The 14,512-nt window shown below is 41.2% G+C and overlaps 1 protein-coding gene across 2 annotated transcripts in view; it reads right to left on the reverse strand.

Annotated features, from left to right (window-relative positions):
* Positions 1–545: 545 nt before the first annotated feature.
* The window catches only part of LOC140998219 (guanine nucleotide-binding protein G(s) subunit alpha-like), a 33,042-nt gene continuing 19,075 nt past the window's right edge, over positions 546–14,512 (reverse strand). For both annotated transcript variants that reach the window (XM_073468423.1, XM_073468422.1), the window contains 7 exons: positions 5,461–5,515; positions 5,292–5,365; positions 4,777–4,835; positions 4,528–4,648; positions 3,202–3,332; positions 2,920–2,987; positions 546–1,492 (listed from right to left, as the gene is read on the reverse strand). In XM_073468423.1, the coding sequence (XP_073324524.1) occupies positions 1,346–1,492; positions 2,920–2,987; positions 3,202–3,332; positions 4,528–4,648; positions 4,777–4,835; positions 5,292–5,365; positions 5,461–5,515 (655 nt within the window). In that variant the 3' untranslated portion in view covers positions 546–1,345. The remainder of the gene's footprint in view (positions 1,493–2,919; positions 2,988–3,201; positions 3,333–4,527; positions 4,649–4,776; positions 4,836–5,291; positions 5,366–5,460; positions 5,516–14,512) is intronic.

Consider the following 14,512-nt stretch of genomic DNA (forward strand, 5'->3'; position numbering starts at 1 on the left):
ACGTTGTGTGGTAAGGGAGGGCTGGAGCGTGCGTGCGTGCGTGTGTGTGTGTTCAGGTAAAAATGTTGCGTCCAGTCTTGATAAGTCATTTCTTTTACTTCATGCTTTCCTTTTGCATCGTTTTTTTCCTTATTAAATAAAACCTCTCCTTTATTTTCCATATGTTGAATAGTTGTCAAGTAGCAGCAGGGGCGGGAGGGGCGAGGATGTGTGTGTGTGAGTGTGTGTATAATTAGATATGTGTGTATGTGTGTGTGTGTAGGCAGGGGGGTTTAAATGGTGCACAAAGGCAGATCACACACACAGTGTACACCAACACACAACATGGGGTAAAAACTAACAAAAACTTAAAAGTTGAATTGTGTTATTACAGGAATATATAATATTTATATTTATATATATATACATATTTATATACACACATATATAAATATCTATATATATAGCTTGGATTTTTTGCACTGCATTAAGTTCACTGGTATGCATGAATTTATGCATTGTATGATATTTTTCTTGTTTTTTTTTCTTCCTTTTTTTGTTTTTTTCTGCCGTCCCTCCTCGATTGGTTTCTTGAAGAGTGGGTCATGTGAGCCGCGTGGTCTTATGTTCAAGTCACGCTCACGTCCACAGGCAGCCGTTAGTCAATTAGTCTGTCTGTTCGGGCACAAAAAAAAGGCTCACAGCCCTCCTCCGTATCAGTTTGCCACCCTCCATGTCCATCGTTCTCGTCTTCTCCTCCTCAACCTCCTCCTCCTTCGTCTTCAGCACGCGGTGAATAAACTCCTCTCTCTCAGAATGCATTATTCAACTCAGCCTCTGCCAACTGTTAAAAGCATGAGGACTTGGTTTTAAAAGGGTGTGTGTGTGTGTGTGTTTGTGTGTGCGTGTGGCTGCGATATGAGACATTAAAACCTATCTAAGGGTTCTGGATGTCTTATGCTGTAGTGTGTGTGTACCTGCGAGTGTGTTTGTGTTAATATATCTGAGAGAGAGAAAGAGAGCTAAAAGGAGGGATAGCCTGCACTGAGGGATTCCAGTCCTGACCCTCTTTCCTGGGTCAAAGTATAGCTGAGTACAGCAGACAGTCTTGGCTAATAGTTGATGAAACTGTTGTTGGTGTATCCTTTAAAAAAAAAAAGTCTTTCCATTGTTCGTATTTTCTGAAATCGTGTTACTGGGAGGAGTAGGAGCTGTATGGGGGGATGGAGGGGAGGGCAGGAAGTCAGTCGCTCGCTCAGTTGTTTGGTGAAGTTGGTGGAAGTGGAGGGGGTGATTGGCTAACTGGTCGTGGGGGGGTAGATAGGTAGGTTGGTAGGTAGATACGTAGACCAGATGGCGCCGCCCATCACAAGAGCTCGTACTGCCGTAGGTGCATCCTCTGTATGATGTCGCGACAGTCATTGAAGACGCGGCGGATGTTTTCTGTGTCGACCGCGCAGGTGAAGTGGGGGTAACAGTAATGCCGTCCGTCCCCGCTGGCTGTGCTGATCCTCTGAAAAAGACACAGGCGTACAGTCAGGTTAGTGTTTTAGACCAGTGTTTTCAGCCTTTTTTGTCCAATGTAACCTAACAGCACAGTCAGAGGAAGTCATCACACTGTTATCAACACTACCTGGCATGTTCGAACTGTCTCGTTTCCAATGAAAGTAGATGTTGTTCATTATTTAAAAAAGACATGATGGAAAATATTTTATTCTTACAACTTCGACATCAAGTCTGTTTGGTCATATATGCGTTCAAAATGTGTCAGAAGCTGGACAACTGAGACGTTTATCCATCACTTTCAGATAACTATTTCAATCACTAATCATGAACTTAAAATGGGAACTGGATACAATGCATGGAGCAAAAAAAAAAGTTTGACATAAAATTACCCAGATCTTCAGCATCATTGTGCCCATACAGCATGTACACTAGAGACTAGTGCCAGCCAAGTTGGCTAACTTCCTGTTTAGCCCCCAGGGTTAGGGTTTCAAGGGTTTGTGGACTATGTCAAATGGGCTTCAAAGCCTGGAGCTCATCCTGGAGGGTTGACACTAATTCATTACTTTAAGCAAACTATTTTAACCATTTATTCATTACTTTTAGGTTTTGCATGAGCCGCAGGGACAACACCTGCCACTGTAATTTACTGATAATATCTTACAGGCAAATATCCTCAGTGCACAGCAACTGATAGGAGCAGTGAAGTGGCCATCTGCGAGATTTTACTTTGATTTTGGTGACATCTTTGGTGCTCAGCTGTCACTGGTGTGGTTTGGCACAGTGCATCCAAGAAAAACATTTGCCAATCACACAGTTTGGATGAAACTGTGACTTTTTTTTTTTACTTAGAACACACCACTTCATCTGTATCCATTTTTAAGCGAAGCAAATGGGAATTAAAAAAACTCGAACAGCATCCAGTTCACCGCTGAGTTATACAGTATTATCTGTTAACGACACAGGTGGCAAGATGTACATTTATATACATGAAAATGTGACATTATTATTTAAAGTTTGGATATCAGATTGGTGGATGGAGGAATCTTGATTAAAAGATTCAAACAGATTTCTAATAAACCGCGTGTTCTATATGATTTTAGAAGTGCCATTGTGAAATCTTCGTTTACTGCATGCTCCAGTATGTTTCAGTCGATTATCGTTTCAGTCTTTTGTTGGTGAGACTTTGTCCAACTCATTTGAACAGGTGTCATAGCAAAATCAAGGAGGAAAATTGGAGTGAAGTAGAGCTGAGTGGAGTGAGAGCCAATTCAGAAACCACTCTCATAAAAAAATCAGATGAAACGAATAAACACAACAGCAAATTGTTGATTAGCTGTTTGTTATATTATTAACTACACTGTTCTGTGAACCAAACAGGGAAAAATACAATAATGATTTTAAAAAAAACAGGTCAAACATGAACTTTGTACAAACCAGAAACTCATCCCGGATGAAGTACTTTGCCCTCGTGACACGAGGATCTTCGCCTGGCTCTGGTATTGCTGTTAGAGAAGAAGAAATCAAGTCACAATAAAGTCATTCTTACACTTACACAGACACACAGGGATGACAACTACTTAATGAAATATTGTGGCCAAAATTATTTGCCATGACAGAATCAACACTGAACTATTTGAATGTGTCTGCTACAAACACAGAATACTTATGTGTGCGTTATGTATTGGACACCCACAGATAACAGTGTCAACCTCTTACCATCATCAGGTGTAGTGTAGCGTGCAAACTCCGGGAAGTAGTCCTCGATTTTAGATTTCCCTGCCAAAACTTTCTCAGCGAGCAGGTCCTGCTTGTTCAGGAAGAGGATTACCGAAATGGTCCGTAGCCACCTGTGGAGGGAAATGAAGAACGAGATCAGTGCCAGATTTTTATTTGGATATCGTTTGGACTCATTTAGGGCCCAAAATATGTTACAGGTCTGTTGTGGGAGATTTCACACTTTTCAAGAGGCTTTATGTTTTATTAGGCTTTGGCTGCAGAACAAGGGAATAATGTACTCTCTGGTCTGACAAGGTCAAATAGCTCCTGCCATTAACAGTCTATGTGCTCCTACAGAGGGATAAGAGTCACGGAAGGACGCTGTATCCAATTAACGTTGCCTCCTAATGTACGGGCACAGTAAATAGCACAGAAGTGATACACAACAGAAATATGTTAATCTGTTAAAGAAAAATATGAGTGGCTTCTGTCTATTTTGCTGTGTTACAAAAAAAGAATAAGGAATTAAAAATGGGCTCAACAAAAGAATAAAGAGTGTATAAAAGGGTAATTAAGACAAAGTATGAGCCAAAACACACTACAACGTGTCATGTGGTGCCTCTAACACCAACAGGAAGTGCCACAGTGCTACTTGTCGACAGCACTTCAATCACAGAGTGTGGGACAGAAGAAGCTGTAATGATTGGACTTTACAGCTCTGGGTATTTCTCTAACTCTCTCCTCCCATCAAAAACAGCTATAAGACCACAAGTCGAGATACAGTAACCAGGAAGTGCCAAGCAGGCAGTTTCAGTCTTTTAAGGGGCATCGTGGCTGGAGAATCAGGTGGTGGACTTGTATGGGATTACATTGAGTATAACAGAAGCAGGTAAGTTATCAAGTTTTAAAGAGCTGCTCCACATGTCAGTGAAAGCTGTCATTAATTAAATGAAGTCTTATCATTAGATGTACCCAGGCACAAGCAGCTAGGAAAGAGGATCACTCAAGCTCTTATTAAACCACTCTAGAGTCAGCACCAACTGGAGATCATTATTTTGTCTCTAGGATTCAAAAACTGCGTTCTGCTTGGCACAAAGTCACACAAACTGGAGGAGTTGTTTAATTAGTAGTGTTTGAGTGTTGACACAGTGACGATCAAGAAGCAGCAGAGGTGATACCAAGCTTCCAGTTGGGCTTCATTCAGTTATAGTCAACTGAGTAATCAATACATTCAGTTTTAACATCTATGGTGGAGTCCGAAAAATCTTCCTGTACGTAAATTAAATGCTACCAGTTAAACGAAGAACTCAGGAGGTAAATGATTACCTGTTGTTCCAAATGTTCTTGAAAAGGTTGAGGGCTTCCTGTAGTCTGTTGGTCTGATTGTCTTCTCTGATCACCATGTTGTAGCTGCTACTCGCCACCACGAAGATGATAGCTGTCACATCTGTGTCACACACAGCGAAACACCAGAGACTGAGATTAACACACCCAAGATGGACAAAACTACCAAACACTGATTACATAAGTATTAAATAAACACATAGACAAGCGTCTGAAAAAAAGCCCTCCTACCGTTAAAACACTGGATCCATTTTCGACGTTCATCCCTCTGACCACCAACATCGAACATACTGTGACACAGAGGAGAGTAAAGTTTCATTCACGATCTAACAGAAGATTAAAGACTTAAAACTGTGAAAAGGTTAAAGGATAAGTTCACCCAAAAGTTTAAACCCTTTTAAAGCTGCAATCTTCACTCTAGCTGCTAAGCAAAAAGTCTTCGCGTGCACCCTGCCTGAAGTGGGTGAACAAGCTCGACCGACAGTCAGATTGTATAGAACATCTTTATCATTAACTTATCCTTGAACAAGGGTTTGGATCACATGACAGAAGAAAAAAAAACATTACTTCATTAGGGTTTCTTAATTTAATATCAATAAAACAGACTAAATTAAATGTGATTAATTTGTCCTTCAGGGAATTCAAATGGCTTATTGTCTGTATTCAGGAAATGTGAGTCTCTGGCTTTCTTTAGGATGCTTCTTTTATGACGATTAGTTTCACCGCAGCACTTTTTGGTAACTCACTGGAAATTGACTTTGTCTATTTGAAATCTTGTCTCGAAGATCCCAGATGTCAGTACTCTGCATCTCAACAGGTCCTGGAAAATAGAGAAGGAACAAGAGGGTGTTAAAATATAGAGAGGGAGAGCGCTACGGAGCAGAGTGCTTCAATATAACACACAGAACATCTCACCTGATCGGTGGGTGTGTAGTCGTTCTGCCTGACCACCTCAATCCTGTCTAAGAAGCTGCAACAAGAGCAGAAAAATACAGCCGGTTAGATCTGAATAACAGAATATAACAATAATGTAATATAATAACACAATAAAACAACAAGTCCATACCATACATACATAATAACACAGTAAAATATGTCACCAGGCCTCTCAGTAACCAAGCAAATAAATTCAATGTATTTATTTAATTATGAAAGCAATCACACGGGCAGTTTTTAAAAATCCTGCTGTGCTAATGTATAGTGAAAACAGTATGGCCTCCTAAAATGACAACCACTCGCGCACACACACACACTCACACACACACACACACACACACACCGGTAAATCCCAGTACATTAGTGGGAGCACGAGAAGGATGGAGGATGTTGGTCCCTGAACGGCCACCAGGGGGCGTGTGCTTTAATTCACAGTGAGATCAGAGGCAGCCAGTCTGAGTCACCAGCAGCCGTTTGCTCTGTCAGACCAGAGAAGCCTCGTCAATGGAGCTGCTGTAGTAATACTTGCACAGGAGGAGAGGTGTGTATTTGTGTGTGTCTGTGTGTGTGTGTGTGTGTGTGTGTGTGTGTGTGTGCGTGGGCGGGTATGCAGGCCCACGGTGTTCAGATTTGCAGAGCGCCTACCCAAGTGCATGTTAATTGTTCCGATAAACTGGCCTACATTGCTGCTGCTTTTCAAGGAGCGCGAGCTGCCCTGGTGTTTTCACGATGACTGTATCAGGTCACCTGCTGGAGGCTGCAACAAGTCGGGACTCAAAACAGGCCTCAAGAAAGACGACTGAGAGTTTGAAATGAGAATGCGTCAGGGAAACACGACTAAGTGTCTCATGTATCGCAGGCTGGAGAAGTTTGACAGAGAGTAAAACCGACTGACTAAACATCCTCATGTACAGTATGTGGGCTGCTCACCCACTAAACATGTGAATACAGGACGAATGTGAGCAGAATGAGCAGCTGGATGATGTTACAGGACTTAAACACAGACATCCTCACAACAGAATGGGCTGAAATCAGCGATGCTACGCTGGTAGGAATTTGGTGATTATCTTTAAGATAAAGCCACAATTTTCACCACAGTGAGTGTCCCACTAGTCTGCATCCATCAGGCATCAACAACATGCCAGTAATGAGGGAATCATCTACAGAAGCAGGACTTTTATAACAGCTGAGCACACTGAGGAAGAATGAACTAAGTTACAGCCAACAACACACAATCATCTTTACAAACTTAAATGGCATTAGGGCTGCACAATTAACCTAAATATAATCAAAACTGCAACACGGCCAAACGCAATATCCAAATCACAAGATGATGCAGTTATTTTTAAAAGTGAAATGTGTGACAAACACATTATAATGGAGTACTGTAGTGCTGCAGAGATGTTGACAAATGTCACATCAACATGAGTTTAATTTTTTCCCCCCATGAAAATTAAAATTGTGAAAAAAAACTGCTGTCCTGTCACTAATAGGCTCCCGTTAAACACGAAAACATTTACAGAGAAAGCTCCCACAAATAAAGCTTAAGAAATTAAGTCTCAGCACAGGTCCAAAACTTTAGTCACTGGAAGCCTCAAAATTTAATCAATTACAATTTATTAAACTACAAATCGCAAAAGTACAAAATTAAGACAAAGAATATTAAAAACAACAACAACAAGGCAAACCAAAAAAAACAACTGTTACTGCAAACTGCCTTGAATATGGACAGAAGTGTCATTTTAACAGCAGTTTATAAACATAAACTAGAGACTGGGAAGCCACGGTGGATCGTTGAGCTTCATATAAAAATCCCTTGGGGTTGCAACACAAGAAATTAATAGTAACAGTGAACAGAAAACAGGGAACAGCATATTTTTTTCTTAATTGCCTCTAATATTTGTAGTGTCTTCATGTAAATGTTTCGATATTCTAACATGTTCAGGTCTTAAAACTTAAACAAAAATCAAATGATAAAAAAAAAAGGTCAAACACTCATCAGATCAACTGGCCACAACTAGTAACAATATAGTTTTTAAAGGAAGATTTCCTGCAGTATATTTGCCTGAAATTAAGACCGCCTATACTAATGTCAGGAAAAAATGTCCATTTTCATGAAATATAATATTCAGCTTATAATATTAATTCTAATAGGCACAGAAAAGGACACCTATGTAACGAGTGAGGTGATTGTTACTGATGACCACCTTGACAAATTAATTTCCTGGTAAACTCTATGAGGGTTTGCAAACTGAAATATTTGGGAAACTCTGTTTCAGAGTGATGGCTGGTTACCTGCTAACGTAGACAAACACACTAATTTCCTGTTTGATTCCCGCACGGCTGTCTGTTTTGACTGATCGTCTGCCCGCCGTTCTTACAACTAGAAAGGCGAGGCGCTTGCTCGTCGCTGCCTCTCAGGGCAAAGGTATGTAACCCCCTCTGAGATAACTAGGAATGTGGCAGGCAGGGGTGAAATGTGACAGGAGGGCTGCAGGTAACACACTGAGAGGAACAGGGGGCTGGGTCGGCGGACGCTACGGTACGGGACAGAGGGTTAGACAGAGGGAGAAGAGTCGGGAAGGAAAGAGAAACAAGAGGACAAACAGTCTGCATATCTCTGCACAAATGCACAGATATGCATATAAAACACACACGGAGGCAATTAAACAGCCAACCAGTCTGGTACCACGGGCTCTCTGCAGGGGCCGAGTGTCTCAGCTGTTCCCACACCACAGAGCCTCCGCTGTGCCAGAACAGCCAGAGCCCTCAGTGGACAACTGTTCAGCCAAGCTGCCCCGTATACACAGCTCCTGCTAACTTCACCCCCCCATAACATCCCCACGCTCAGCTCGCCCACACACATAAATAACCTGGATGTGACAGAACCTAAAAGCTCTAATGATGACACAGTTAACATGGCTGCCGCCGACATCTGCCGAGGCCAAACTCTTGTTTATCTACAGCTCTGGTCTGAGGCGTCGACACGCCCAGGACAAACACACTGCTCAATTTTTAGCAGTTCTCCCTATTAATAGGAGAAGTGCCAATAATAACCGTGCTTAGTAAGTTGAACTAAATAATAGTGGCTGCCCCAGTAACAGAGAGGTCTGCGGTGTTATGTATACCCTGTCAGGGTTATTCTGGGGTGGCAGACGGGCTGACTTAAACTCTGGAAATACACACAGGACTCTTGTCTGGTGGTTGAAAATAACTCAGTATTTACAAGAAAAGATAAAGTATATTTTTAACTTTCTACTGCGCTTTTACTTTGGTGTCATTTTTGCTGGTTTGCAGGTACAGTGACAGTGACAAAAAAAATATTATTTATGTCTTTTAGAAAATTATATTTAATGTTAATATGTTTTATTTCCACATAAACAACCCTGGACACTTTTTATTTCAATTTTAACTTAATTCATATCAAAAGCACCATTTTCGAATTGTGGGGAAATTTTTTTTAAGGCAAACTTAACTCAACATTCTGACTTAAAAATGTTTGGGTTTTTTTAAATACAGAGGCTACAATTTTTTTTCTCCCTTTTCTAAGAATGCACTACTGTAAATATTCTCCGTTCAACAAAATGCAACATGTTAAATCTATATATCTCCTTCCACAGACACTAAAGGAAAATTAAAAGAGGAATTCCTGTCCTGAAACAAACAGTCTCAACAGCAGCAACAGAAAATTCTGTGTGGCAAAAAAAGCTCCCCTACTATCAACAATCAAACTCCCTCTCCGCATGCTGGACGGACATAAGAGGCTACAGCATCAACAGCGGTGTACTGGCCCGACAAAGCTGATAACACTCCCATAATGCACTCATCTTGTTAAAGTGGCAGTATTAGGACAAAGGATTACCCAGATTATGAGCTAGTATGCATCTTCAGCTCTACATGGGATTAATCTGCTCTGACTCGTCTGGCCTGCACACGAACAGCTGGGACTGGAAAATATGCTGAATTATTAGCTTCATTTACTGGGATGAAAAACATCATAAACTTTATAGAAGTTATAACGTGAGCAGGTTCAAGAGGAGCGTCTCAAATTATCGGGTTAATTTTTAAACCGTGATGTCGAAAATGAATATTCGCTTCAGCTGGACATTAAAAAAGTGTTTGTCACTGTTCTCTCCTCCATTTAAAACCAGACCGCGTTTACCGTTAAACAAGAAATGATCTATAAAAACAAACTTAACAATATTTATGTTAAATGTGAGACACACACACACACACACACACACACACAACATCTGGGGACCTTTGCCCTGCATCCGAGCGGCTCCGCTGATCGGCTGTGTGACACACACACGCAGACACATATGAGCTGGCCGGCAGGATTACGTCCCTAAAAAGTGCCTCTTTCCACGTCTGCCAAAATCCATTTATGTCTCCCAGATTTTCACAAGTTTAACAAGCAATTTATTGTTCTTTCTAAAGAGGACAAAAATCATCTTGGACAAAGGATTCATCATTAACAAAGAAAACAAATTCAACATTCGGTCAAGCTGAGGACTCAGTAAAATTGGCAAAAATTGCAAAGCAATCCTTCACGTGCCATAAATAAAACTTAACAAAGCAACAGGTAGGAGGAACAGAAAATGTAGAATCTCCTTTCTTAAATGTGATAAATCACTATTGAATTAAAAAGTTTCCTATTAACGTGACGAATATTTGTTTAATAAAATAATGGAGATAAGACGGGGCACATAATGCATTTATTTCTTATAGCCCTTCACTTTATTAAATAACAAAACATAAATGCAAAAAACATTTAAAAGAGCAGCTTGCACTACATCTTTCTCACTATTCACCCCAAGTTCACCGTTATCATGAGGTATTCCAGCTAAATTGCACAACTTGGAAATTGCACTGCAAAACTGAGAGCAAACACTGAAATTTGTCATTTTCAGGACACTGAAATCAATCTCTGCACAAGGGGAAAAAAAAAAACCCTGAAGCTTCACAAGCCTCCGAAACAACAAGTCAAGTCAGAAAATGGTCTTGGCGCTTCCTCAAGGGGGGGAAAAGATCGTGCATGGCCCGCCGAGCGGAACGATTCGAGGGGCTTACTGCTTCTTTGTACGTTTAGCGCTTTCGCATTGAGAGCCGACCAAACCGAAGGCTTCACCAGCCGATCCTTAATCAAACACACACACACACGCACACACACACACACCACATCCAGAGCGAGAGAGAGAGAGGGGGAGAGGGAGAGGGAGAGAAAGAGGAGGAAAGAAAAGAGAGAGAAGGCTGTGTCTGACATTACAGCGCTGCTCCAAAAATAGCTCCCTGGCGCCCTGGCCTCCAGCTTGGTTGTCATGGCGACAGAACCACAGGCGCTATAAATAGACAATCGGCTCCAAATCTTGTGCGACTGGAGTGAGGCCAGAAAGAGGGAGAGACAGACAGGGAGAGAGAGAGAGCGAAAGAAATAAAGAGCACGATCGACGGATAGAGAAGACAAGGAGGGGGAGAGAAACAGAGCGTGCAACAAAAGAGACACAGAGAGAGAAATGCAGGGAATGGAGTGGGTTAGAGACGGAGCGGAGCGGAGGAAGAAGAAGTGCAAGAAAGGAGGAGAGAAAAAAGGAACAAAGAACAAATAAAAAAAGTTAGGAATTAACAACAAGAACACGAGAGGAGAAGAAATGACAATGAACAAAGTCGGAATCAACGACTTAAAGAAAGACAACCAAACAGAGACAAAACAACAAAAGAAAGAGCGTATTAAAAAAGTCAGAGACAGAAAGAAAGAAAAGACAAAGAGAAAGAGAAAGAAAGACCAAACAAGACAGTGATATAAAACCAAACCAAAAATGAAAAACTGAGAATTTACAAGACCAAGAGAAAGAAAGAAAGAAAGAAAGAAAGAAAGAAAGAAAGAAAGAAAGAAAGAAAGAAAGAAAGACAAAAACAAGGGAAGTATGTAATATTAAGGAAAAGAAAGAAACAAACAATGACAAATAAAGAAAAGAGTTGGAGAGAAGGAAAAACTGAACAAAAGAAAGAGACAAACAGAAACAAAGGGAAAAAATATGGGGAGGACAAAAGAAAAGACAAAGAAAAAATAACACAAGAAAGAAAAACAATAAAAAAGACAGAAAGAAAGAAAGAAAGAAAGAAAGTAAACCTAGCACTAGGAACACTGGCCTGTTACACAGCAGCTGAACACTGGGAGCGGCACAATCACTGAACACACACAGCATTCAGAAAATCACAATACAGTGAGATTACAGCAGCAGCAAATACATGTACCTGACTCATGCTACACACGGCAAGAGAACGTTTAATCTGCTGCTTGCACATACATCTCAACTTATTCACAATCTCTAAACATGAAGTATTGACACTACCCCCCAAAAAATCAGTTTTTTCCCCCATCTTTTCCCATCCCTCACCCCCCCCTTCTCTTTCCCTCTCTCCTCACGATGAGTCAGAGACTCAATCCGAGCCACATTCTGTCCCTGCAGAAACACCACTACACATCACAGAGAGGGAGAGAGAGAGAGAGAGAGTGGGGGAGGAAGGGGAGAGGAGAGGAAAGAGGCTCTGGGGAGGATGCCGGAGAAGTAAATCAGGGGGACTCTAATAAACACGGCGGCAAACGCTCGGCTGGTATCACAGCCAGGCGACACATAACGCAAACAGACACGGATACTGAACGTATGGAGACGTCCGCTCACATTCCTCCTCTCATCCTCATGCTGTCTCTGTCTGAAAACTTGGTGCAAGCGCAATCAAGAAAACCCTTTTTGGCTTCCGCAGGTACCAAAATAACTGACAACTAATGGACCCAAACATTCTCACATCTGAATGGCTCAAACATATAAATATTTGTATTTTACTGCATGTAATTTTATGCCACTAGGGGTATCTCAATCAAAACAACACAAAAGTTGAAGTAGCTTGGGATCACGGGAGTCGTGTTTATTGTTAAAGTACCACTGCGGATGTTTTTATTCACGTTATGTTCGCCGGCCTCCTTCCTCGCTCTCTTATTCTCTCCCGGAAGTTACAGCAACAGGCGACCAAATGAAATGCGCCGATTTCTCTCGGTTTGAACAGAATTTGGGATAACGTGAGTACACGAAACAACAAAATACACAACGAAGGTCCGGTTGTTTTTAGACATTTAAAGGTGCAATGCAGCTGCTGTTAGCTAGTTAGCTCGGTTAGCCGTGCAGCTAGCCGTACAGACAGTCGGGACAAGCTGGTTAGCATGCTCACATCAGAAGATATGCCTGCAACACAATATATAGATTTCATAATGTCAAAACTGTTATTTCTTCACATTTTGGTGATATTTTTTAGCTTAAAATAAATAAAAAATAGTTTTTAACTAAAATCTTACATATTGCACCTTTAATGCAGAAACTTCAGATCTCTTTAAATGTCAGACTGTACGTATACACTGCATGATCAACAAATACACAACGTGTCACACAAAACCATACGACAGCTCTGTGAACAGGCTCCTTTGTTCACTCTCTCCAAATACATAATCGCCTGCAACTGGTCAGCAGTGTCTTGTGAGTGGCTGCTTTTCAACAGTTTCTCTGGGCCATGTGTTTGCATTTATTTTCTTTGTTTATGCCACAGTCCACCCATAAATGTCTTTTGTCCTCCCTCGTCATTCAAAGGAATAGTTCCACATTTCACCTGATAGCTTTCTTGCAGAGGGGTCGACGAGAAGATTGCGGAAACTCTCATGTCCGTACATTAAGCATGAAGATACAGCCGACAACCGGTTAGCTTAGCATAGCATAACAACTGAAAACAGGGGGAAACGGCTGGCTTGGCTCCGTTCACAGGAAAAAAAAGATCCCATATATTTCATCCCTCCAAAGCAGTACTAGAGCCATAAATGTTTTCGTAATAAATATGCAAAAACATTTCTTTTATATCCTGATCATCCCAAATATGGCTCTCCAATATGGCTTTTTTTACAACAGTTTTTTGTGGTACATCTAATCACTGGATGAAAAATGATAAGGGATTAAATCTCTAAATATATATTAAAAAAAACAATACAAAACGAAAAGTTGGTGAGATGGAAACTAGTGCTAGAAAATTGAAAAAAAACCCCAACAAACTCCTGTTGAGTTAAAACTGAGATAGATACCCGCAACGGCATGGCTTATGTCACGCATAAAATGTTTAAAGACACTAATTTCGGAGAACTTTGTAAAATAAGACAAAGTTTCCAAACAAGCCGCCATGTTGGACCATGAGTGGCATTCGTGCAATCAGCCAACAAGTTCTTGCGTGGTTATCGGACGGTGTAGCTTGTTTTGGTCAAGCGTCCAATGCTGGGAAGCGCTGCGTGTCCTCACGTCCAAAAACACCCCAATGGACACGTACCGTCAGATCAAGTGATTTACAATTAGGGGAACGTGGCCGGATCTTTCAGGATGTTCGGTTTACAACTTTCTGATCTCTGTATGGATAAAACAACAGAAACCTGACACACGGGCCTCTTCTGAAACAAAACAAACCCTACGCAACAGTCATGATGTATGGATTTGGATGTGACTTGCCGACAGTTACAGCGACAAAACCGACACCGACTGAACACGACACATCCATAGGCAATCAAGGACAACTACTTCCTTGCAAAAAAAGTGTGTGACCAAATAAGGTAGTCAGGAAGTGTTAATAAAACAACAACAACAACAACAAAAACCACATCATAGAGGGGCATGACGGAGCATAAAAACACAGCCAGGGAAGCTTCAGTGACTTCCTTCTTGTCAGACAGAGACAACAAAGCATCACCGCCCCATCAACTTCTTCTTCCCTTTTTTCTTATCTCTATCATGACATGAATCGGATGATATAATTCGTCTTTTTAAAAAAGAGAGAAGCGAGGGCGTACGGGGTGGCCCTGACTTCTCCAGCGCTGATCCAGGGTTTACATTTTCATTTAATGCTAACAACCTTCATCAATAATGCTGAAGTTGTCTCTCTCCTAACACACTCGCTCATTCTTTCTCCTTCTGCAGCCTGCCTGGGTTAAAAATAGCTCTCC

This window comes from Pagrus major, chromosome 6 (genome assembly GCF_040436345.1).
Source record: "Pagrus major chromosome 6, Pma_NU_1.0".
Taxonomy (NCBI): Eukaryota; Metazoa; Chordata; class Actinopteri; order Spariformes; family Sparidae; genus Pagrus; species Pagrus major.